Source organism: Eptesicus fuscus, chromosome 8 (genome assembly GCF_027574615.1).
Source record: "Eptesicus fuscus isolate TK198812 chromosome 8, DD_ASM_mEF_20220401, whole genome shotgun sequence".
Taxonomy (NCBI): Eukaryota; Metazoa; Chordata; class Mammalia; order Chiroptera; family Vespertilionidae; genus Eptesicus; species Eptesicus fuscus.
Window position 1 is genome coordinate 17,860,203 of NC_072480.1, and position 22,617 is coordinate 17,882,819.

General features: G+C 43.3%; 1 protein-coding gene across 4 annotated transcripts in view; it reads right to left on the bottom strand.

Moving 5' to 3' along the window:
- GTF2F2 (general transcription factor IIF subunit 2) overlaps positions 1–22,617 on the bottom strand; it is a 201,318-nt gene that overhangs the window by 11,936 nt on the left and 166,765 nt on the right. For 2 of the 4 annotated variants that reach the window (XR_008556733.1, XR_003619086.2), the window contains exon 8: positions 10,691–10,935. Coding sequence is in view for 1 of the 4 variants with exons in the window: in XM_008145558.3 (XP_008143780.1) it covers positions 10,816–10,935 (120 nt within the window). In the remaining 3 variants the exon portion in view is untranslated. Of the gene's footprint in view, positions 1–153; positions 254–433; positions 524–10,382; positions 10,936–22,617 lie in introns of those variants that run through there. The other 2 variants (XR_008556732.1, XM_008145558.3) reach the window with 2 other exon arrangements.

Below are 22,617 nucleotides of genomic sequence, written 5' to 3' on the forward strand. Positions count from 1 at the left end.
CTCTGACGGCCCTGGGGTGGGTGGGTGCAGCAAGCGGGGGGAGAGGGGAGGGAAATCTGGTCTTGGGGCACCTGAACATACAGGGTTCTAAACCAGTTAGCAAGGGCTTTAAGACCAGTCAATATTTACCTTTGCTTTATCCCAAACTGGAGTTACCATTTGGTCTGTTTGATAAAAACAAATGCCATTAGCCAATATTGGTTTTCCTAGGTCCTGAGTTTTTTCATCCCTGTTAATGGCTTTTGGCTATTTCCTGTGAAAAACCCAGAAATAAAAGATGTGAAATTCAAGTTATCTTATCATCAGTGACAGTAGCTCCAGAAAGAGAGTTAACAATAAACACTTACTAAACATATTATGTGGCAGGCGCTGAGCCACTTTACAAACTCTTCTCACAGCACCCTCCCAGTCCCTGCTGGGGATAAGTACTCACATCTTTGGGCTTCAGATGAGGGCAGGGGCTTCTCACAAGGGGTCCAGGTCACAGCGTCAGCGTGGGTTCATTCCGAGTTCTCAGCGCAGGCTATGGAGTGTGATGTGTAAAAGGAAGATACCACTGTGTTTTCCAGAAAAGCCTGATACTTTCCTGTAGGCTGTTCATGGCCAGGAAAACACGTCCACCCTTTATCAGTTTCTGGTTGAAAATTTTGGTGAATGCAATTGTTTCCAGACCTGGCTGATCATCAGAAGTAACTGAGGAGCTTTATAAAAATATAGAGGTAGGGCCCCCTCCCAAGGGATGTTTCAGTGCTGTCAGGTAGTGCCTAGCAGTCTGCATTTTACCACCCAACCCGTATGGTTCTGATGATCAGACAGACAGGCTGAGAACCCTGAGGCTGGAGAGGGCCCTGGCTGGGAGTGTATATGCACTGGCCCAGCTCTGCCACTAGCGGATGGCGATGTTAATGGTTTACCTTTTCTGTACCTGTGTTTTTGTGTCTGTAGAATAGGGATAGAAATCGCTGTCAAGTTCTCCGAGATGCTAAAAGTGCTTTTTCAGTGCACACAGCAGTGTGTAAGTTCACACATTATTTCAACCTTTTTAGAATTGGGAATCAAATACTTTTAAATTGCTGCTAATCATATGTGTGTAATGGTAGGTTAACTCTTGCTTTTACTGCAATTTAGTCTCTTGCATCTTATTATGCACCCAGTGCATTAGCCCTTTATACTGTATGCTGAAACTGTATATAAACACGATCCACTTTTCTTCTATTGGTTGAGCACTCTGTTCTTCTACCACTACATGGGAATCACTGGAGGGCCTTTTCCTCAGAGCTTTCACCATTTCCTTGAAATTCATTGGTGAACCTCTCCCCTACTACTCTTACTATCTCCTTAGTTGTAGGTTTCTTAACTAGAGAGGAATATAATGAAATGATGGCTTGATGGTTACCAAAATGTGACTTCAGAATACTTGTATTGCACATCTGGGAATAACTGGCTCAGATGGAGGGTACTGCGGTCACTTTCTGGAGTGCTCCCAGACATAAGCCCTTCCTTGGGAACCACTCCTGCCCCCTACAGCTATAGCCACCACCGGAGGGGGCCTCTGTGGCCATACTGATGGGGAAAAAAGAGACATTTTTTGGGGTTGGCAATCTAAATCTAGTCACTGCCCCTTTAATTGTCTGGTCCTGCAAGACCTGTTTACTCCCATTTTAGAGAGGCCATAAACCATCCCCAGACGAAGTTATCAGTGCTGGCGCCAGGCTAGTCCTTTGGTTGAGGTCTCAAAGCCCCAGCACAGGGGGCTCTTTAAGAACTTGCAAAGGGGACTGGAAAACACCATATTTGGGAGACAAAAGACTGGGAAAGATAAAAAGAGACATCTTCCTCCATGTTGTGGCTCGGAATTTGAGAGAGTTATTCTGCTCTGAGCCCACCAGCGTAATAAATCTGTGTAACTCCATTTCTCTAAGCGTTGCTAGGTTTTTCTCCGGTCTTCAGTAACAATACGTGCTTCTTTTCACTGATCATATTAGGGGTGGACACCTGCCCTAAGATGGGTAGCACTCAGATTCTTCTGGGAAATCTGGAGCTGGGATCCAGAATTAGAGTCAGCCAGCTGTGGGAAGCTGAGCTGAAAAGTGATATAAAATTGAGGCCAGAGCTGGCACTGTGTCAAGACAAAGCAAAGTGCATGCTGAAGTTATGGGGGAACATGAACTGTGTGGAACCAGGAAGCCAAGCTGCAGAGAACAGTAGGAAATAGGTGAACAGAGGCAGGCCGATGACAAAGACCAAGCTGCCCCTGAGAGCGGCAGGGAAGGGCCAGTCCCTGGGAGGGCTGACTTCCTGACTCTGAGCCAACTTGAGTGGATTTCTCCTTCTTACAACTGAGAACCCTGAGTAGGATGGAGTAAAGAATGGGTGATAGACAAATACTTCTGGGTGCATGCAAGAGTGTGTGGAAGCAGGTAGACTAGCAGCAGGGGGGGCAAGTGATGCTACGAAGTCAAGTAGTGAATGTTTTTTTCTAGAACACCCATGCCTGTCTAGTGCCTGCCATCCTGTCAACAGTGGGATGTTGATGTGTATGACTCAGTGTGAGTTGCAGTTGGGCCTGTGCCACGTGTAGAAGCCCCTAGTGAGAATAATGAAACAAATCCCTTTCCAGTGTGGGATGGGCAAGACTGACAGGCAAATTTGGCCAGGTCCACGGTTTAGAATTACAGAATCATTAAAAAAATTTTAAATATATTTTTATTGATTTTAGAGAGAGGAAGGGAGAAACATCAATGAAAGAGAAACATCAATCGGCTGCCTCCTGCATACCCCTTACTGGGGATTGAGCCTGCAACCTGGGCATGTGCCCTGATTGGGAATCGAACCAGTGACCTCTCGGTGCATGGGATGATGCTCAACCAACTGAGCCACCCCGGCCAGGGCAAATGACAGAACCTTAAAACCAGAAGGACATTAAAGATCGTCACCAACCTCTCAACAAATACTGATACTCTTTTCTGCTGATCAGCCCCTCTCCAGCCACTTCCTCTAAACCACAAGTTTCTCCATCCCAGATTACTGGTGATAGCAACTGACTAAAAAAACTGGCAAAAATAAGTATTAGACACGATGGAGAATGTGAACTCCAGTTCTAACTTCCTGGCTTCTTCAATCGTCTTTTCTAGCACATGTGATGCTCTAGCCTGGATCGACATACTCTTATTTATTTATTTTTTGTTGTTTTTTTTTTTTTAAATATATTTTTTATTGATTTCAGAGAGGAAGGGAGAGGGAGAGAGAGATAGAAATATCAATGATGAGAGAGAATCATTGATTGGCTGCCTCCTGCATGCGATCGAGCCCACAACCCAGGCATGTGCCCTTGACTGGAATCGAACCCGGACCCCTCAGTCTGCAGGCCAACACTCTATCCAGGGGTCCTCAAACTTTAAACAGGGGGCCAGTTCACTGTCCCTCAGACCATTGGAGGGCCGGACTATAGTTTTAAAAAAACTATGAACAAATTCATATGCACACTGCACATATCTTATTTTAAAGTAAAAAAACAAAACGGCAAAAACACCCGCATGTGGCCCGCGGGCCGTAGTTTGAGGACGCCTGCCTATCCATTGAGCCAAACCGGCTAGGGCTGAATTTATTGTTTTAAGGCAAAGCTACTGTTGCAGAAGACCAAAGAAATACCAAGCACACTTCCTAGAGAAAGGGAGGGACCCCGCTTATTAACCCTAGTGGGCTCTGGGAATAATTTCCAAATCAGAGTTTTACTCTTATTTTTTCTATGAGGAAATCAACCAACTGGGCCCAACTGGAAAGTGCTTAAAAAAAAAGTTACTTAAAATAATCTTGTTTTTCTCTTCTGTCCTCTCCCAGTTGATTACTTGGTATCCATTTTCAACTGCATGCTCCTTGAGACATCCACAAAGCAGAGGTGTTTTCATTTCAATATACTAAGCTTGCAGGCTGAGGTCTGTAGACTTTCAGATGAATCTTTGTGTAGGTGGTTAACAAAATGTGATTTCCGAGCAGACTGTTTGACATTTTTATGAAGGCTTCACCTGCCAATGCTGTCTGAAGGTGATTAAGGGTTTTATTTTCTAAGAGGACATAAAGCTGGGTGAGTAATAAGGACTCACTAGCTCCAGAAGTTGCAATTGAACAGGCCCATCTGCCTGGTTCACTGCGAGGCTGGCCCACTTGCTTGCCTCTCAGATCCTGGCTCCATGGAGATAAGGCAGGAAACCTGCGAAAGTGCATGCTGTTGGGCTAGCAACACTAGAAAAGCTTCGGCTCAAGCTGACTTGAGTTCTAGCTTCAGCTTCTCCAACAGTTCCACTGTGACCGGGTCAGGAATTTGCCTTGGTTTTCTCTGCTTTGAAAACAGCAGATCTCTTACCTCTCTACTACTATAGGAAATAATTATTCAAAATTGCTTTCTCAAGCATTTAGCAAATCAGAGAAGTGATATTCATTTCCCACATTTATTGTGGGAGTATGACTAACTCCATTTTTGGCTTTGTGGACTTCTCCTAGTGGATAAAATTCAAGGCCTCCATCTCTATACACATCTCTTCCCTTTTGGAGATGGAATTTACCTGTTAATCCTAGAATTTCTCAAGGCAAAAGAGCAGCCCTCTAACACTGTAAACAGGCCCTGACCAGCTTCTCACCTTGTTCTGACAGGAGCATTCTGTAGACACCTGGGCAGTGTAATGCAAGATGAGGACCAAGTCTCACTTGGTGCCCCTGGCTTCCCGACCCCAGCACCCAGAGTGGTGCCTAGGATGCAGCAGGGTGAAATTCAGGAAACATCTGATGGAGTGCGGTCTATCCTCTTAGCTTACATTTTCTCTAGGGGAAGGTTCTTCCTTGATGGCAGGACTTAAAGTATTCCTTAACCCTCACACCCATGGGGTAGACGTGGAGCACTATGTATCACTGGAAGTGAAAAAAGGTGTTGCAAATAGGGGATCAATTGTAAACCGAATATGTGTGTGGACTCTCACTCCAACTACCCTGTGAAGTAAGGCTGCTCCCGTAATGCCCTTGTACTTGTTCCTTCTGTATTTCCTGCCTCTTGACAGTTAGTGAACTCCTAGACCCCTTCAAAACCTACTTCAGATACCCACTCCTCTAAGGCTTTCCTGATTCCCCAAAGATGTAATTAATTAATCATTTCATTCTCTGTACTAGTTCCATATTTTGTATATGTTAAAGCTAATACTGATAAGTAGTTTCTATGTGTCATGGTGTTTTAAGAGCTTTACACATATTGACTTATTTAATTTTCACTACAATTCTATGAGATAGGCACTCTTTTAAAAAATATATTTGTATTGATTTCAGAGAGGAAGGCAGAGGGAGAGTGAGATAGAAACATCAATGATGAGAGAATCATTGATTGGCTGCCTCCTGCACACCCCCTACTGGGGATCGAGCACACAAACTGGGCATGTGCCCTTGACTGGAATCAAACTTGAGACCCTTCAGTCTGCAGACCGATGCTCTATCCACTGAGCCAAACCAGCTAGGGCTAGATACGCTTTTTAAAAAAAAATCACGTTTTTGTTGATTTTTAGACAGAAAGAGGAAGGGAGAGAGATAGAAACATCGATGGGAGAGAAACATTGCTCGGGTGTCTACTGCACGCTCCCCCTCCCTTGGGATCAAGCCTGCAACCCAAGCATGTGCCATGACTGGGAATCAAACCGGCAACCTCTTGGTACATGGGAGGGCACTCAACTGAGCCACACCAGCCGGGTGATAGATACTCTTAATATTCCCATTTTGCAGATGAGGAAATTAAGGCACAGATGGTAAACAACTTGCTCTATGTCATAGGTTTTCAATCCAGGTATTTCTATTGCTGCACTTAATACACTATACTGCCATTTATTTATTTCAAAGTCCTCTTCAATTCTGGGAGTTCCTGAAAGCAAAAAGACCATTTTATTTGTTCAGCTCTATGTTCCCACACTTGGCAGTCCCAAGCTAATGGACATCCTGAGTGCTCACTCAGCCATGGCAGATACCCTCAACTGTGACCAGCCCAGTCAGAAACTTTCTCATGAGCCGGGGATTGAACATTCCCCGGGTGGTCTAGGATGTAAGTAAATAAAGTACATTGGCCATTTGCAATCATTTTTGGAAAACAGCTCATCTGATTCTAGAGCCAAAAAAAAAGGAACATCATTCCACAAGTAAGAAACTCCAGAACCTGAAAAAGAATTAGAAACCAAATCTCTAAAGTCAAAACCACTCAATTAGTATGCAGAATCAACTCTTTTTAAAAAAAATATATTTTTATTGATTTTAGAGAGGAAGGGAGAGCGAGAGATAGAAACATCAATGATGAGTGAGAATCATTGATCGACTTCCTCCTGCACGCCATCAACCCAGGCATGTGCCTTTGACCGGAATCAAACTGGGGACCCTTCAGTCCACAGGCCGATGCTCTATCCACTGAGCCAAACTGGCTAGGGCTCAACTCTTTTTGATTCAGGAGTGATAACTCTTGAGATTCTGCTACCCATTAGTCCATGAGAAGAAGTCAAATGTAAAAGAGATATGTAAATTATATCGCAATAATAATAACAACTAAAACAAGAACAACAAATCCAAACATGAAAGACTCTGGACAGGTAAATTACAGCTGTGGACAATCAGCAGATAGCGCCCATGACCTATATACACATAGGCAATGACGGGCCTGCACTCCGGAGTGCTGTTCTGGGATCTGAATCTGGCTTTGACCCTGACGACTGTATGATCTTGGTTCTTTAACCTCTTAGCACCTGAACCTCTATAAAACAAGGATAATAAGAAAACCTATGTTGCAGGGTTGCCATGAGGATTAACTGAGTCATATGAATCAAACACTTAGCACAGTGCCTGGCACATAGCAAGGGTCCAACAAACACAGGCTATTGTTCTTCCTGCTTACTTAGTAAAGTAGGCAAAGAACTGGTAGCATATAAGGCACATTACCGCAAGCACCCATCACCTTTACTCCTGCTGCCTGGCACACAGTGGGCATTTCAGTGGATTTCCACTGGGTGAATGAATGGCCAAAGTGGCTCACAGACTTTTATTCAAAGAGAGAAACTAGAATGGCAATCAGAAGTAAGGCTTAAATGTCAAGAGGACAAGCACAGTAAACTCAAAATTTAGCATTCTATTAATGAGACCAATGTATTAAAGACAGCCACTATATAAATTCATAATAATGATTCCTACACATTATAGAAATTCTTTTGTGCTTATAAATTATCAATGGTTAAATTATTCAAGGAAGTTTTAAAATTAAGTATATATTATTGTATTCAAATGCTTTAAAATTGGAAATCCATGTAGAGTCTAAATGACAATGATGAATTAACTGGAATATTTTGATTGATTGCAATACTTAGTTTATGCTTTATTACCCACACGTATTGTTCCCTGTCTACCTTTTGTATTTCTCACTAGATGGCGAACGCCTCATATGCATAGTGCTTTTATATCTACTGTGCCTGGAATATATTCATGGTCAATAAATAATTGCCTAATTAACAGCCATCATGTTCCATGACCATACCAGATTAAAGTTTTTGGTCCAGCAACATATGCTTTTGGTGTACTTACATTTCCACAAAACAATAAAAACTTGTATGTTCTTAAGACCTTGTAAATACAAATTTCAACATTTAAAAATATGATATACTTTAGGAAAATCATTCTTTAAAACCCTAAAATTTAAGACTAAATGACTTTACAAAATCTACTCTAAACTGTAAGCTAAGCAACTAAAAAGTTTAGATGATTTCTAACAAAATTAGATAAAAGCTGTTCATTTTTTTTTTTTTTATAGAATAGTTTATTGATTTTCTTTTAGAGAGAGAGAGGAAGGTAGAAGGAGAGAGAAAGATCTATGTGACAGCATAACACTGATCAGCTGCCTCCTGTATGCCCCTACTGGGGATCGAGCCCGCAACCCAGGCAAGTGCCCTGACCGGGAATCCAACCTGCAACCTTGTGGTGCACAGGACAACACCCAACCAACTGAGCCACACTGGCAGGGTAAAGCTGTGATTTTTTTTTTTTATAATAAACTACTAAAGACTTTTATTGCTTGTCTGTCAGATGTTACATCATACTATTGTGTTGTGGATGGTAGCAGCGGCTCAAAGGAAAGTAGGAAGAATAAATGGGAATATGTGAAGAAAAATCAGATTCAAAAGTGATCGCTGATACTTTCTCTTACACATTAGGCTCAGGAACCTGTTATGGACACATGTCAGAAAGAAAACACCGTAAAAAAGAGAAGCAGCTAATCCTGGACTCTTACACAAATGAGAGGGAAGATGGCCAACGTATTGAGACGAAAGGGGTGTCTGCAGCAAGTGAAGTCTGAACATAAGGCAGTTCCCCTTCAGCTCAGTGCCCCACCCCCCGGGCTCCTTAAGTCCTACGGGGGTGTCTAATAAAGTCACCCCTCTCCCCCGGGTACTTGAAGCATGATAGGAATTAAAACTTTAGCCAAAGGATCTTGACTTTAAAAGGGGAGGTTAGTCTTCATCTGGTGGGTAGGGACGTTTAGATGTCTGAATTCAAGCGGGGACGCCCAACTCCTTCTCCTTCACAACTCTATCTGGGGTCTGCACCACTTTCCTGGTTTGGAGGTGAGACTGGGGGTGTTAGGGCGGGGGCGGATTCTGGGAAAGTACACCCTGGCACTCGCTTTGCCTCAAGGGCAGGATTCTTTCAGTACTTATGAAGGTATGTATGTTGGGTAGGAAAAGGTTCTATAAAATGGACATTATCTCTCAGCACTATTTCTAAGGATTCAATGAGATATTTTAGAGCATTTAACACACTATCAGGCACATAAGGACCTGAAAAATGTTTACTCTCATTTCACTGATATGTATCAACAATGATCAAAATATGCTTCAAAGAAAATTTGTTCACAGACCATTAGGAACAACTGAAACTCTGCTGAAATCCACAAGGCCTGCTTATGATACAATAGAGCAAACCTTTTTTTTTTTTTTTTTCAAGATATATCTCTTTAGAAGTTACTGTGGCAACATGTAATTTCAAATCTTGCCATTGCCCAGCAACCATAATCTTACTACATTTTGACAATTAAAACATCCCGTGTACTGGCAGAGTTTAACAATCTCATCTATTAACTATGGCCTTCCTGCCCTCATGATGTGACATCTAACCAGATGTATATCAGCCTTCCTCTCAATCTCACAGTGGTCAAAAGCGTGTTTATCAGAGCTAGAGAGTCCTGAAATAAAACAATGTGGAAACCCAGGTCGAAGGGAGTCTCTTCCATGACCAACAGCCATATTTTAGTATTGAATGAGAAAGCAATTCCAAAAAATTAATCAGGAATGAAAAGGTAACAAGTGTTTAAGAAACTAAAAAATATGTTTAAAAGACTCAAGCAGATACTGTGATGAGGTAAAAGTAACTAAAATAAGCTGAAAAAAAAAAAACCAGGTTTGAAGAAATACCAAAGCATAACTTCAAATGACATACAGCTCTGCTCTGGGAACACTCCACGTGGCAGACACTGTCACCAAAAAACAAAAGGCAGGGGTAGAAGACCCAGGTGTTTCAGGGCAGTCTACACATAGAAAGACAGGGTCTGGGGAAGATATGTGCTACAAACCAAGCATGACAGGCATTCAGACTTCTCAGTTGTACACAGATTTATCACACCACTAGTGGCCCGGTGTACAAAATTCATGCATGGGGTGTGTGTGTGTGTGTCTCTCAGCCCAGCCTGCACCCTCTCCAATCTGGGATCCCATAATCCCGGACCGATGGCTCCTAACCGCTCACCTGCTTGCCTGCCTGATCGGCCCTAACCACTCTGCCTGATGGCCTGCTCACCCCCAACTGCCCCCCACCCCCCCGCCGGCTTGCTCGCCCCTAACCGCCTCTGCCTTGGCACCGCCACCATGGCTTTGTCTGGAAGGTCTCCCGGTCTAATTAGCATATTACCCTTTTATTAGTATAGACTAGTAGCCCTGCGCACAAATCTGTGCACCAGTAGTTCGCTGCCACCCTCCGGTAGCTCTCCACCCACTGCCCTGCCCTCCTGTAGCTCCCCTCCCCTCCCCTCCCCTCATAGCTTGCTGCCCTCCTGTAGCTCTCTGCCACCCGCTTGTGGCCAGTAGCTCACTGCCCCACCCTCCTGCTGATCCATGATCCAGTCGTTACACGGTCAGTCATTACACTTCACGGTGTAATGACCATTTAGATATTACATCTTTATTATACAGGATTATCTATCTGCTTCTTGACACTGAGCCTCAAATAATTAGGAACTGGAAGGCAATGGTGAAACAAGATTTGGTTCCTGCACCAGAACAATGCAGGATAAGACAACTGGAGGCAGGGTAGGAAATGGGACCACCTTCCTTAATCAGAATTTTACTTTACAATGGGAATGCAAGGATAAAAATTTTCCTAATACAGTGGTACTCAACCTCAGCATTCTGGTGTTCTATTAAGAAAACTAATAATACAGAAAAATATTTATCTCAATGGATAGTTATTTCCTTGATTTGCTTTAATTACAGAACCTCTTAACCCCCAACTCCTAACCCCATCATGAATAATCTAGTTTAATACAAGTTAAGTCTATAAATAAGTTTGTTATTTCTCCTAAAAAAAAAAAACCCACTTAAGTAATTTTTCAAGAATTATTGTTTAAAAAATTTACCTAGAGAAATTAAAATATCAGTCATTTTGCCCCTATAACACATGGTGCTCAAGTTCAAGTATCAATGTCGTATGCTTAACACATCACCCTTAGTTGTTCTGTTAGCATGCTGGCTTGGAGTCTTCTTAATCACTCTTTTCTTCTCCCTGATAATGCCTATACTCTGGCTTCAGCTCCCATGTGTTTTTGTGGATCCCTTTCACATTCTGAATACCAATTTCTTTTAAGATTTCCTTCAGGTACACCTGGAAAAGAAAAAACACAAACAAAAAAACCTAGAGATAACCACATTTGAGTAATAAAAATTATTATCCTGAAAGTACAAGATTTCTTTATAAAGAGGTTCAATGTTACCTTTTGATTCTACATATGCAATACATGATAACTGTATTCAACATATGATCATCTGCATTAAAGGGGTTGGAAGAGCTAAGTGCCAACAACCCAAGAGCTAAAAAAGTCTAGATGAAATTACACTAGAAAATTACTGGTGCCCGATGTTTATTAAGATGACACTGTACACCAAGTGTGATCTGCCCCTGAATTCAGTAGCCTCACTCAGTTCATAGTCAGAGAGGGTTATTCTTAAACCAGTCATTTCAGAAACATGTAAAAAGTGACAAATATTTTTGGAACAATAATATTCTATGAGGCAAGCACATGATAGGTATCTAGAATTCTCAGTTCTACGGTGAGTTTTCAAACTTGCTATCAGGACACTTGTTTTTCCTGTGTAATAAAGGAAGTCATTATTTGTATACTCTTGGCCAAGCTTGTCAAGACAGGGTGAGGGACAAGAAGTGTGAGTTTGGTGATTGCCTGGGAGGCGGGGGGTTGAGAGAGGTGGAGGAGGGTATAGGAAGGGATTAATGAGGATGGACGGAGATTTGACTTGGGGTGGTGAACACATAAGATAGTGTAGAGATGATGTATTATAGAATTGTGCACTTGAAACCTGAATAATTTTGTTAACCAGTGTCAACCCAATAATTAAAAAAAAAGAAGAAAAGAAAGAAGTGATAATGAGACAAGGGAAAAACCATGGGGGTGGCAGCTTTCCTGTGCTTGGCTCCTCTGAAAGAGAGAGGTAAGTGACCATGTAGGGCATCCTGCATAAATTCAATAGCTATTAACCAAATGACTCATGGAAATGATAGCGATGGTAAATGTAATGCTAAATCTGACCTCTGCTTGCCAATGCCCAAGGCCAAAAAGTATCCCACTAGAAACTGACCAGCATAAATTATAGTTCTGTACCTCTTTCTAGAAGGAGAAAAGTTAATTATTTGACAGTGATTTTTTTGCTACAGAACAAACCAATCCAACAATAACTTTTGTGTGTATGCTTCAAAGAACAAGTTGTAGTATTACAGTGACTCATCCCATTGATGAAAGATGTAATACTTTTTTTAATTTATTGAAATGAGGCACTAATTAGAAAAATGGTGATATTGCCTAAAATCAGGCATCCTCAAACTACGGCCCGTGGGCCACATGCGGGTGTTTTTGCCGTTTTGTATTTTTACTTCAAAATAAGATATGTGCAGTGTGCATAGGAATTTGTTCATAGTTTTTTTTTAAACTATAGTCCGGCCCTCCAATGGTCTGAGGGACAGTGAACTGGCCCCCTGTTTAAAAAGTTTGAGGACCCCTGGCCTAGATAATGTTTAAGGCAGTGCCCTTCTCGAGTGTGGTGCTAGACTACCTGTATCAGAACCTCATGGGAAGCCTGTTAAATAAACCCAATTTTGGGCCTAGTGAATCAAAATCTCTGGGGTCAGGTCTTGGAATCTGCATTTTCAAAAGCCCCTAAGAGACTGCGATTTAAGTCGTTCCATAGCATCTGCTTTAAGGATTCTCACAATTCTAATACTCCAGGATGTTTGAGTCCCTGAAGTGTTCTCCAGAGCCCCACCACTGCATCAACCAACATAACCTAACATTATACCCTCCACTGGTATAATGCTCTACAGTTTATAAAGTCCTTTCATTTAGGGGTAGGCTGTCACCTAGGAACAACAGCTGATTAGCACTGGAACCACAAACGGGTTCCTTATCTGGATCTGGACAGGCTTAGTTCCACCACTTGCGCAGCCTTCCCAGTCCAGAGTCCAGGCCCCAGCAAGTGGCAGCAATGAAACAAATGAGGCCTGGGTTTCCCCAGAGGCCTGCTTGCCTCCACCACCAGCAGCTGGCTTTACCAAAGGACCTGTGTGCATGAGTAAGCAAAAAGGCTTGAGACATTTAGGTCATGTGCATGTCTGCCATCTGCCACTTCAAGTTAGATTAAAAAATTGGACACTTGCCCTAGCTGGTTTGGCTCAGTGGATAGAGAGCATTGGCCTGCGGACTGAAGGGTCCCGGGTTCCATTCCAGTCAAGGGCACGTGCCCGGGTTGTGGGCTTGATCCCTAGTAGGGGACATGCAGGAGGCAGCCAATCAATGATTCTCTCTCATCATTGATACTTCTATCCCTCCCTCTCTAAAATCATTAAAAATATATTTTAAAAAATGGGACACTTTAGAAACTACTCTCTAATTAAACAGGATGTATAAATGAAAAATGATGAGTTGGGCACAAACGATTTTCAGTTTAGACGCCAAGAATGACATCTTTGTAAAATACCAAAGAATGGCGCTAGCCGGTTTGGCTCAGTGGATGGAACACCGGCCTGCGGACCCAAGGGTCCCGGGTTTGGTTCTGGTCGGGGGCACATGCCCAGGTTGTGGGCTCCATTCCCAGTAGGGAGCATGCAGGAGGCAGCCGATTAGTGATCCTGTCTCATCATTGATGTTTCTATCTCTCTCTCCCTCTCCCTTCCTCTCTGAAATCAATAAAAATATATATATAAAAAAAACAACAACCAAAGAATAGTTTATTGTGAGACTGGTTAAGACCCTGGGCATAACAATCATACAACTGTGGATGCTTTCCAATGGGTCAAGAGTGATAAGAGCAATCACCAGGAGCATTGTGGTTTCCTGATAGAAACTCTTTAAAAATTTTTTTTATTTTTATTTGTTTAAATATATTTATATTGATTTCAGAGAGGAAGGGAGAGAGAGAGAAAGAGAGAGAGAGAGAGAGAGAGAGAGAGAAACATCAATAATAAGAGAGAAATCACTGATCGGCTGCCTCCTGCATGCCCCACACTGGGGATCAAGCCCACAACCGGAGTAGATGCCCTGACCAGGAATCTAACGGTGACCTCTTGGTTCATAGGTCAATGCTCAACCACTGAGCCACGCTAGCTGGACAGCTTTTATTTTTCTTTTAAAGTATTGTTGGGGAGTAAGTTTCTCCTTGACTCCGCTCGCTGCAGCAATTGTGGGAATACTTACTCCCCAACAATTGGCGCAGTGAGCAGGTGAGCAGGATTCAGGAGCATGTGCGGACTCAGGAGCAAGTGTGCTCCTGACACTTGGCATCAGGAACAGGATTTAGGGGTAAGTGCTCCGTCTGCCCCACAGAGGTTATGTTTCCTCCAACAGGGCGGTAGGGTCCCCAAGGAGATGCTCGGAGTGGCGCAGCTTGAGAGACTAAGCGCCGGAGCCTGGTGGAGGGAAAGGTGGAGCTGGCATTGGCGGCACCTGGCCACCACTCAGGCTATGGCGTGCAGCTGCAGCAGAACCCTTCGCACAAAGATTTAACTGGCCCTGGGCTGTGTTCTGCTCGCTGGCCAAGCAGCTGTGAGAAAAGGGGATGGGCAGACTGACTGTGGGACAATGCCTGCTGGCCACAGGGGTGGAGCAGCGCTCCCGATCCCATTCCAGGGAGTGTGGAGGAAAGACAATACCCCTAGACCAGCGGGCCTCCGGGACTTTTATACTCTCCTGGAGAGGAGGAGTCTGATCTTCTAGACTGAGGAGCAGGCTGAGGCCCTGGTTGGGGCTCCCTGAGGCCGCATGTTAAACTTGCTGATGTGGACAACAGTCTGACAGTTTGCTCTGTAGTGGCCTGGATAAATGTATGGGCCCAGTTACTAATGTTGACGGGTGTGAGTTAAGCCATCCACATGTGAGGCAGGCAACTCTCTTCCATGCCAGAGTACATCTTAGGGAGATTGGACAGACGGTGTTTGCAGCTGGAGAAGATAAGGATCATCGCCATGCACAGCCCTGCGTGGTGCCTTCTCCATGGACATGGCTCCAGAAAGTCAAGGACAGTTTGCTTTTGCATAGGAGGGTCGACAGTGGACTTTGGTTGCCCTCCCTCAGGGATGTTTGCATGGCCCTACCATTTGTCATGGTTTAATGGCAGGGGATTTAGCTACCTGGGGGGAGGTAGGGGGGAGGGAAGGCACATACCAAAGTTTCACTGTATTAAAGATGTTGTGCTAACCTCTGACTCTTGTCAGCAGTTATTATAGACCTATGCTGGTCTTTTGAGTTATTAGGGAGTGTTCAGTTCCCACTTGGTGCGGTTGTTACAGCCAATTGTCAATTGTCCTGGAAGGGGGCAATGTAGGGTTGAACCAGAAATAGAGGGTGCCTAGTTGCCAAGAAGGCAGACGCCCAAGTGGGCGGAGAAGGGTACCTATCAGGTTTTGGTCCCAGTTATAGAAGAAAACTGGGAGCCAATACTCTCTTGTTGAGAGACAGTTGGCAGCCAGACATGTGTACTGCCTTACAGGCCTGTGACCACACCCATGGCGGGAGTAGCACAAACCCCAACTTTATTTTTAAAAAAAATATTTATTGATTTTTTTACAGAGAAGAAGGGAGAGGGATAGAGTTAGAAAATTCGATGAGAGAGAAACATCGGTCAGCTGCCTCCTTACATCTCCTACTGAGAATGTGCCCGCAACCAAGGTACATGCCCTTGACTGGAATCAAACCCGGGACCTTTCAGTCCGCAGGCCGACGCTCTATCCACTGAGCCAAACCGGTTAGGGCATAAACCCCAACTTTAGCAAAGTGGGGGCCTATTTAGAACAGAGGGCAGTGATAAGTACCAGCCCTCTGTCACAGGAACTGCAAGCCCTGTTGAGTCCTGTGACATATGAGACCCTGTCAAGGGATAAAGCTCCTATGAAGGAGCTACTCCCTAGTCCGTTCAGAGAGGGTATGCCTCCGCTCCCGGAGACCATGTGATATATAGATGGGTCTAGTAGGGAAGAACCCTGCTACACAGACAGCTGTGACTGTTTGGATACTGATGAACTATGTAGTTTGATTCAGATACTGGGCAAAGTAGCCCTATGGCCATTAGAAAAGACAGTTGGGCTGTCTTTGTAGTTGCCATGACGGCACAAGCAACAGTGACTAGTAGGCCATCACCCCACGTGGAGACAGGAAGTGTGAGCTTCACCTAGGGATGTACCCACCTGGCCTAAAAGATTAGGTTAGATGAGTATATATGGAGGTATCCTCAGACACTACACGTGCAGGTAAAAGCAGCAGATGAACTGCTGCGACCCAAGGCCTTCCCCTTTGGCAGAGGGGGAATAGGCAGTGTGGACCTGGCCATGGACTGTTACCAGGGAAGGGCCCTAGGTCGCCCTCTTATCCCGTGGGGAAGAGGGTATAAATTACAGTTATACCCCTTGATCCAGCCCTGGGAATGTAACCAGTGTCCTACAAGAGATAGACAGGGAAGTACAGGCCATACAAGCCCTGTCCCATAACTTCCTCCGAGTTTAGTAGGATAGACTATTAGAGGCATAGTGCTGGGCATTTGTGAGTTTTACTCTTGGGGCCTGAGTATTGTACAGAGTCTACCATAGCCTGTATTGCTACTGTAGACTCTGTACTCAAGGTGCTAGTAAATAGGCTAGGGCCGTGGTTGGCAAACTGCGGCTCGCGAGGCACATGCGGCTCTTTGGCCTCTTGAGTGTGGTTCTTCCACAAAATACGATGGCCTGGGCGAGTCTATTTTGAAGAAGTGGCGTTAGAAGTTTAAGTTTAAAAAATTTGGTTCTCAAAAGAAATTTCAATCGTTGTACTGTTGATATTTGGCTCTGTTGACTAATGAGTTTGCTGACCACTGGGCTAGGGTGACCTTACAAGACCATTAGGCATAAGGGGTAGAGTGTAAAAACCCCAATCAGTCAGTGTATGCTGGATGTTCAAGGCCAATCTAAGCATGGAAATCCTAATCAGGATGTTCAAGACCAAGTTGCCATAGGCAGGTGCAAGGACACAGCAGTTTCACTGTATACATGGTGCAAGCGTGCCCTTCTATAACCCAAAAGATTAATGTCACTATTTGGCAAGAAGCCTCCTTTGTCTAAGTTAGTATAAAGTATGTTATGACCAGCCAGTGTGGCTGGCTCCTGTACAGCTCCTATGTTGGGGCTTATATTGTAGGGAAGATGTATTACTGACCAGCCGGTGCTGGCTGTTTTTGCTAGGATGGCTCTTGTGTTTGCTACTGTATTAGCAAGGACTGCCTCTATAAGGCTACTTTGAAGAACTGCTTTGTCTAATGGCTCTTTACTAGCAATGGCTACATGGCCACTGCCTCCTACAATAAACTCTCATATGCCTCACTTCTGTCTTTTCCATCCGATATTTGGTGTCCAAGGAGGTCCAGTCCCTGGCAGAGGGACTCGGACCCAAAAGTTGGCATAGTTGGGCAGGATCAAGGACTTGTACATCCGACAAATGGCACAGCGAGCAAGAATCAAGGAGTAAGTACTCCAACAATAGGAGGAACTTGCTCTAACAATTAGCCCAGAGAGCAGGGTGAGCAGGATTCAGGAGTATGTGCGGGCTCAGGAGCAAGTGCTCCTGACAAGTATGTTTTTACTGATTTTTTTTGTTTGTTTTGTTAGAGAGAGAAGAAGGGAGAGGGAAAGAGAAACATTAATGTGAGAGTGAAACATCTATTAGTTGTCTCCCACATGCACCCCAACCAGGGACTGAACCCACAACCTTGCCATGTACCCTGACTGGGTATCATCAAACCAGTAACCTTTTTGGTGCATGAGACAATATTCAACCAACTGAGCCACACTGGCCAGGGCTGATAGATGCCCTCTTGACTTCAAGTCTAGTGTGCCCATTTATAATCTACATATAGAACCATGAAAAGCCTAAAAAAGTGTTACATACAAAATATTAAGTAAAAATTCAGTTGCTTTCACGTGTAGTCCACCTTTATTTCACTAACTAGTATATTAAAAGGTTATGAAGTATTTTGTTTTATGGAAAATGTCACTTTTTCCCTTTTTTATAATAAGAATGGTATAAGATATTCAGTTTGTCAATTTGTTCGGTAACAAGATGTGATTAGGGTCACATTCTCATGGTAGAGAATTCTTTTGTGGGGGGGCATGGGGAGCAAACCTCTGGGGTTTTAGAATGTTCCCAAATGCAACCTAAGACCATTTAACTCTAACCAAATGAATTAACTTGGCATAAAACATTAGCAGAGAAAATAGTAGTATTGAAAAACAAGGTCAGAAAGATGCAAGTAGAGAACAGTGAGATCATATCATTCCTCTGCTTAAAAATGTTCTCAACGACTTCCCCTTTGGCCTACAGGTTAAATTGCAAACTTTTTTTTTTTTTAATATATTTTATTGATTTTTTACAGAGAGGAAGAGAGAGGGATAGAGAGTTAGAAACATCGATGAGAGAGAAACATCGATCAGCTGCCTCTTGCACACCCCCTACTGGGGATGTGCCTGCAACCAATGTACATGCCCTTGACCGGAATCGAACCTGGGACCTTTCAGTCCCCAAGCCGACGCTCTATCCACTGAGCCAAACCGGTTTCGGAGAAATTCCAAACTTTTTATAGGAATCCATTCAGCCCTGCCTTTTACCTTTGGCCTCATCTTCTAATACTCCCCTTTATATATAACTAGAGGCCCGGTGCACGAAATTCGTGCACGGAGGGGGGTGGTCCCTCAGCCCAGCCTGTACCCTCTCCAATATGGGACCCCTTGAGGGCAGTCAGACATCCCTCTCACAATCCAGGACTGCTGGCTTCCAACTGCTTGCCTGCCTGCCTTCCTGACTGCCCCTAACTGCTTCTGCCTGCCAGCCTGATTACCCCCTAAACCACTCTGCTGCCAGCCTGTTTGCCCCCAACTTCCCTCCTCTGCTGGCCTGGTCACCCCTAACTGCCCTCTCCTGCAGGGTTGATTACCTCCAACTGCCCTCCCTTGCAGGCTTGGTCCCTCTCAACTGCCCTCCCTTGCAGGCCAGGTGCCTCCCAACTGCCCTCTCCTGCTGGCCATCTTGTGGTGGCCATCTTGTGTCCACATGGGGGCAGGATCTTTGACCACATGGGGGCAGCTATATTGTGTGTTGCGATGATGATCAATCTGCATATTACTTTTTTATTATATAGGAGAGAGGCCTGGTACAGGGGTGGGGGCCAGATGGTTTGCCCTGAAGGGTGTCCCTGATCAGGGTGGGGTTCCCTTGGGGTGTGGGGCGGCCTGAGCGAGGAGCCTGTGGTGGTTTACAGGCCGGCCACGCCCCCTAGCGACCCAAGCAGAGGCCCTGGTATCTGGAATTTATTTTCCTTCTACAATTGAAACTTTGTAGCCTGGAGTGGAGCCAAGCCTGGGGCTCCCTCCGAGGCTGGCTGGCAGCCATTTGTGTTGGGGTTATAATTGAAACTTTGTTGCCTTAAGCGGGTGGGCCTGGCCAGGGTGTGCGAAAAGTTTTGCTTCCCCTGTTGCCGCCGGCAACCCTGGCCTGCTCTCTCAAGCTCCACTCTGCCGCCATTTGTTTGAATTTGTTTACCTTTTTTTTTTTTTTTAATAAATGTTTATTTATATTCTGCTAAAGATATTCTCATAGGGATCATATTCCATCTAAAATTTTTCAATGGGAATGAGTTTTGCTAATCAAGTTTTTATTCATGCCAATAATTATAGCATCTACAATTAAAATTTTTGTTTTATGGACACTATGTCTACCAAGTCCATTTATTTTTAAACCGAATTTTGAAGAGAGAAATTTTATCCAAGAGTTTTGTTTCTGTGAAGTTGTAGTCAATAACAAATTTTACTATGTGCAATATCTGTTTGATTTTGTAGGATTATCTGTATTCTTAATATTAATTATAAATTGATAGAAGAAAATAGTTTGTTTTTATTTTTTAGATGACTCTTGAAATAGTAAAAAATTCACCTTTCATGTTTCAAGATTACTTTATTAGAGAGGATTGGACTACTATATTGCTAACACAATTCTATATATTTTCCCATCACTTTGAACATTGCATTTTAAAGTGCTCTTTCTACTAGTGGATCAAAGAGCAAATCGTCAGTTCAATTTTCATCTTTTAATTTACATTTATCAATACTTGGGAGGAAAAAAGATAAGAGTACTAAAAGAAAAGAAAAGGAAAATTCTTTGTTCTCTTTTTCTTCCAACTTTTCTCCTGTTTGTGTTGTCTCTCCTCTAAACTTTCCAGCCTCATCAACGTTTCTCTGACACCCTTTTATTCTTCGCTCACTATTCTAGTGTCACTGTCTCTTGTTCCAGCGCTCTTCTGCCTGCTGTTGTCTTTACTGTCTCCTTCTTCTTGCTTCTGAATCTCACTCACTTTCCTTTAAGTCTTTCCTCTAGGCATTTACTCTTCCTCCTCTATTGTCCTGCTACCCACCTCTTACCAGCGTGCTCAATGTCATGATTAAAAAGGCTCAGAAGAAACTCTTGTCACTGTCACTCAGCATTTCACTGGGATCAAGTAACCATAACCAAAAGAGATTCTTGTTTACCTTTTATAATTGAAACTTTGTAGCTTGAGTGGAGGCTTAGGCCTGGCTAGGGCAGGCAGAAAGCTTGGCTTCCTCTGTTACCTATGAAACCTTGCTCTCTGTGGCTGTAGCCATCTTGGTTTGGGTTAATTTGCATACTCGCTCTGATTGGATGGTGGGTGTGGCTTGTGGGCATGGCTTGTGGGTGTGTCGGAGGTATGGTCAATTTGCATATTTGTCTATTATTAGAGAAGATTGTCATTTCTGTGTCTGTAGGCTTCTTGTTTCTTCCATATGTTGTTCCCTTTTCCTGTAATGCTTGTCCTCTTCCCTGAAATCCGAGCTCAACCTTTAAGATTTGTCACTTTCTCAGAGAAACTTTACCTAACAGTCCCGGCTCTCAACAATATAGCCCTCATAATATATTATAACCCTTTACTTTCATATCTATCTCTCCCATCAAACTATGTTCATATTATAGTGACTGCCTGCACATTACAGAGGGCCAGTGCACTTGTGCTAAGAATAAACAAGCGAGCTAAGAGAATTGGAGAAGGGTTTGGTTGAGGGGACATCACTTAGACGGTATAAGAATAAACGAAGCTAACTCTAGTTCATTTTTAGAGTTCAGGCTCTAATTAACTTATAAAGCAATGGCCCAGTTTGAGAAATAAAACTTGATTGATTAAATTGTATCACCTGAGTCTGAGTGATATTTATTGCTAAAATATTGTTGGGGACAACTGAGAGGGATATTTGAAGATTAATGCTCCTTTTTAAAAATTCATATATTCACATGAATATTTATTTTAGCACCTACTATGTGCCAGGTAGAGTGGTATAGTCAGTTTTTATCCTCAGAGTTCACAGTTTAAGGTAAGGCTATGTGGGGTGGAGACTAAGGCATATAAATAGACAATCAAAATAATATATGAGCACAGTAATAAGGATGCAGGGAGAGGATGTTATGGGAGCACTGAGAAGGGGCACCTACCTCAAGATGTTAGGTTCTTTGAGGGTATACATTTGATCATTTAAACTGAATGGCAATTCTGTGCAGAAATCAAGAGAAACTAGTTCTCCTCTCACTTATTCTAAACATAGGATTCTAGAACTGAGTAGGTAACCTTTACAAGACATAGGGTCAGAGAGATTTCTTTTTTCTTTTCTTTTTTTATATATGTTTTTACCGATTTCAGAGAGGAAGGGAGAGCGAGAGATAGAAACGTCAATAATGAGAGAAAATCATTGATTGGCTGCCTCCTGCATGCCCCCCACTGGGATTGAGCCCACAACCCGGGCATGTGTCCTGACCAGGAATCAAACTGTGACCTCCTGGTTCATAGGTCGAAGATCAACTACTGAGCCACAACGGCAGAGCAGGGAGATTTCTCACTGCTGACTCTGTGCAGTGCTGCAGAATAAGATTTGAATAAATTGGTTGAGGTCTAGCAGTTCTTCACCAAAGGGATGTGTGGGAGAGTATTTATAGTAAGTCCGCATGCAGAGAAAAAAGGGATAGAATATTACCGCTTCCTTGGAAGGAAAAGGCATAACACATACTGAACCAAAGAAGTCATAGGATGTGGTTTGCATTTGTGGGTCAAGATAGAATGGCGGTGGCCAAAAAGCCAGAAATCCACAGATCAAAGTCCCAATTTACCCCCTTCCCCTCCCCAAGATCAAGACAAACCTATTTTAGTCTCTTTTACTCCTTCCTTCCTTCCTTCCCTTCCTGCACCCCCAGCTATTTCTCATATGTTTTCCACCTACTGCTCTGCCAACCAAATGAAGGATTTATTTGCATTTCATTTTATCAGGAATTTCAGTGTGTTACATAAATAATAAATTAACTATATCTAAATTCCTACAAGTTGATAAAAAAGATATAGCTTTGATAAAAAGCTGATCACCAGTAATACTGCTTTAGGTAGTAAGCCAATACTATGACCCTACTAGTCACAAAATGTTCCCAAGTTGGACTGAATATGCAAATCTACACCAAAGTCAGCACTGGTTAATGTAGTCACCAAAAGGAGTCACCATATGCTTCTTATAAAGTGACCCAAGGGCAAGAAGGGCATTATCAGTTCTGTGATGCTATCAGAGTATCACTTCATGTTCGTATGATTTTTGTGTGAATGACTGTGACTCCTTTAAGCAAGGTCAACAGAACAGAGGACTTACTGATACTGGTGAAACTGTTAGTGGCTTCAAAGCACACATTGTTTCATAAAAAAAAATAAACTACACATTAAGCAT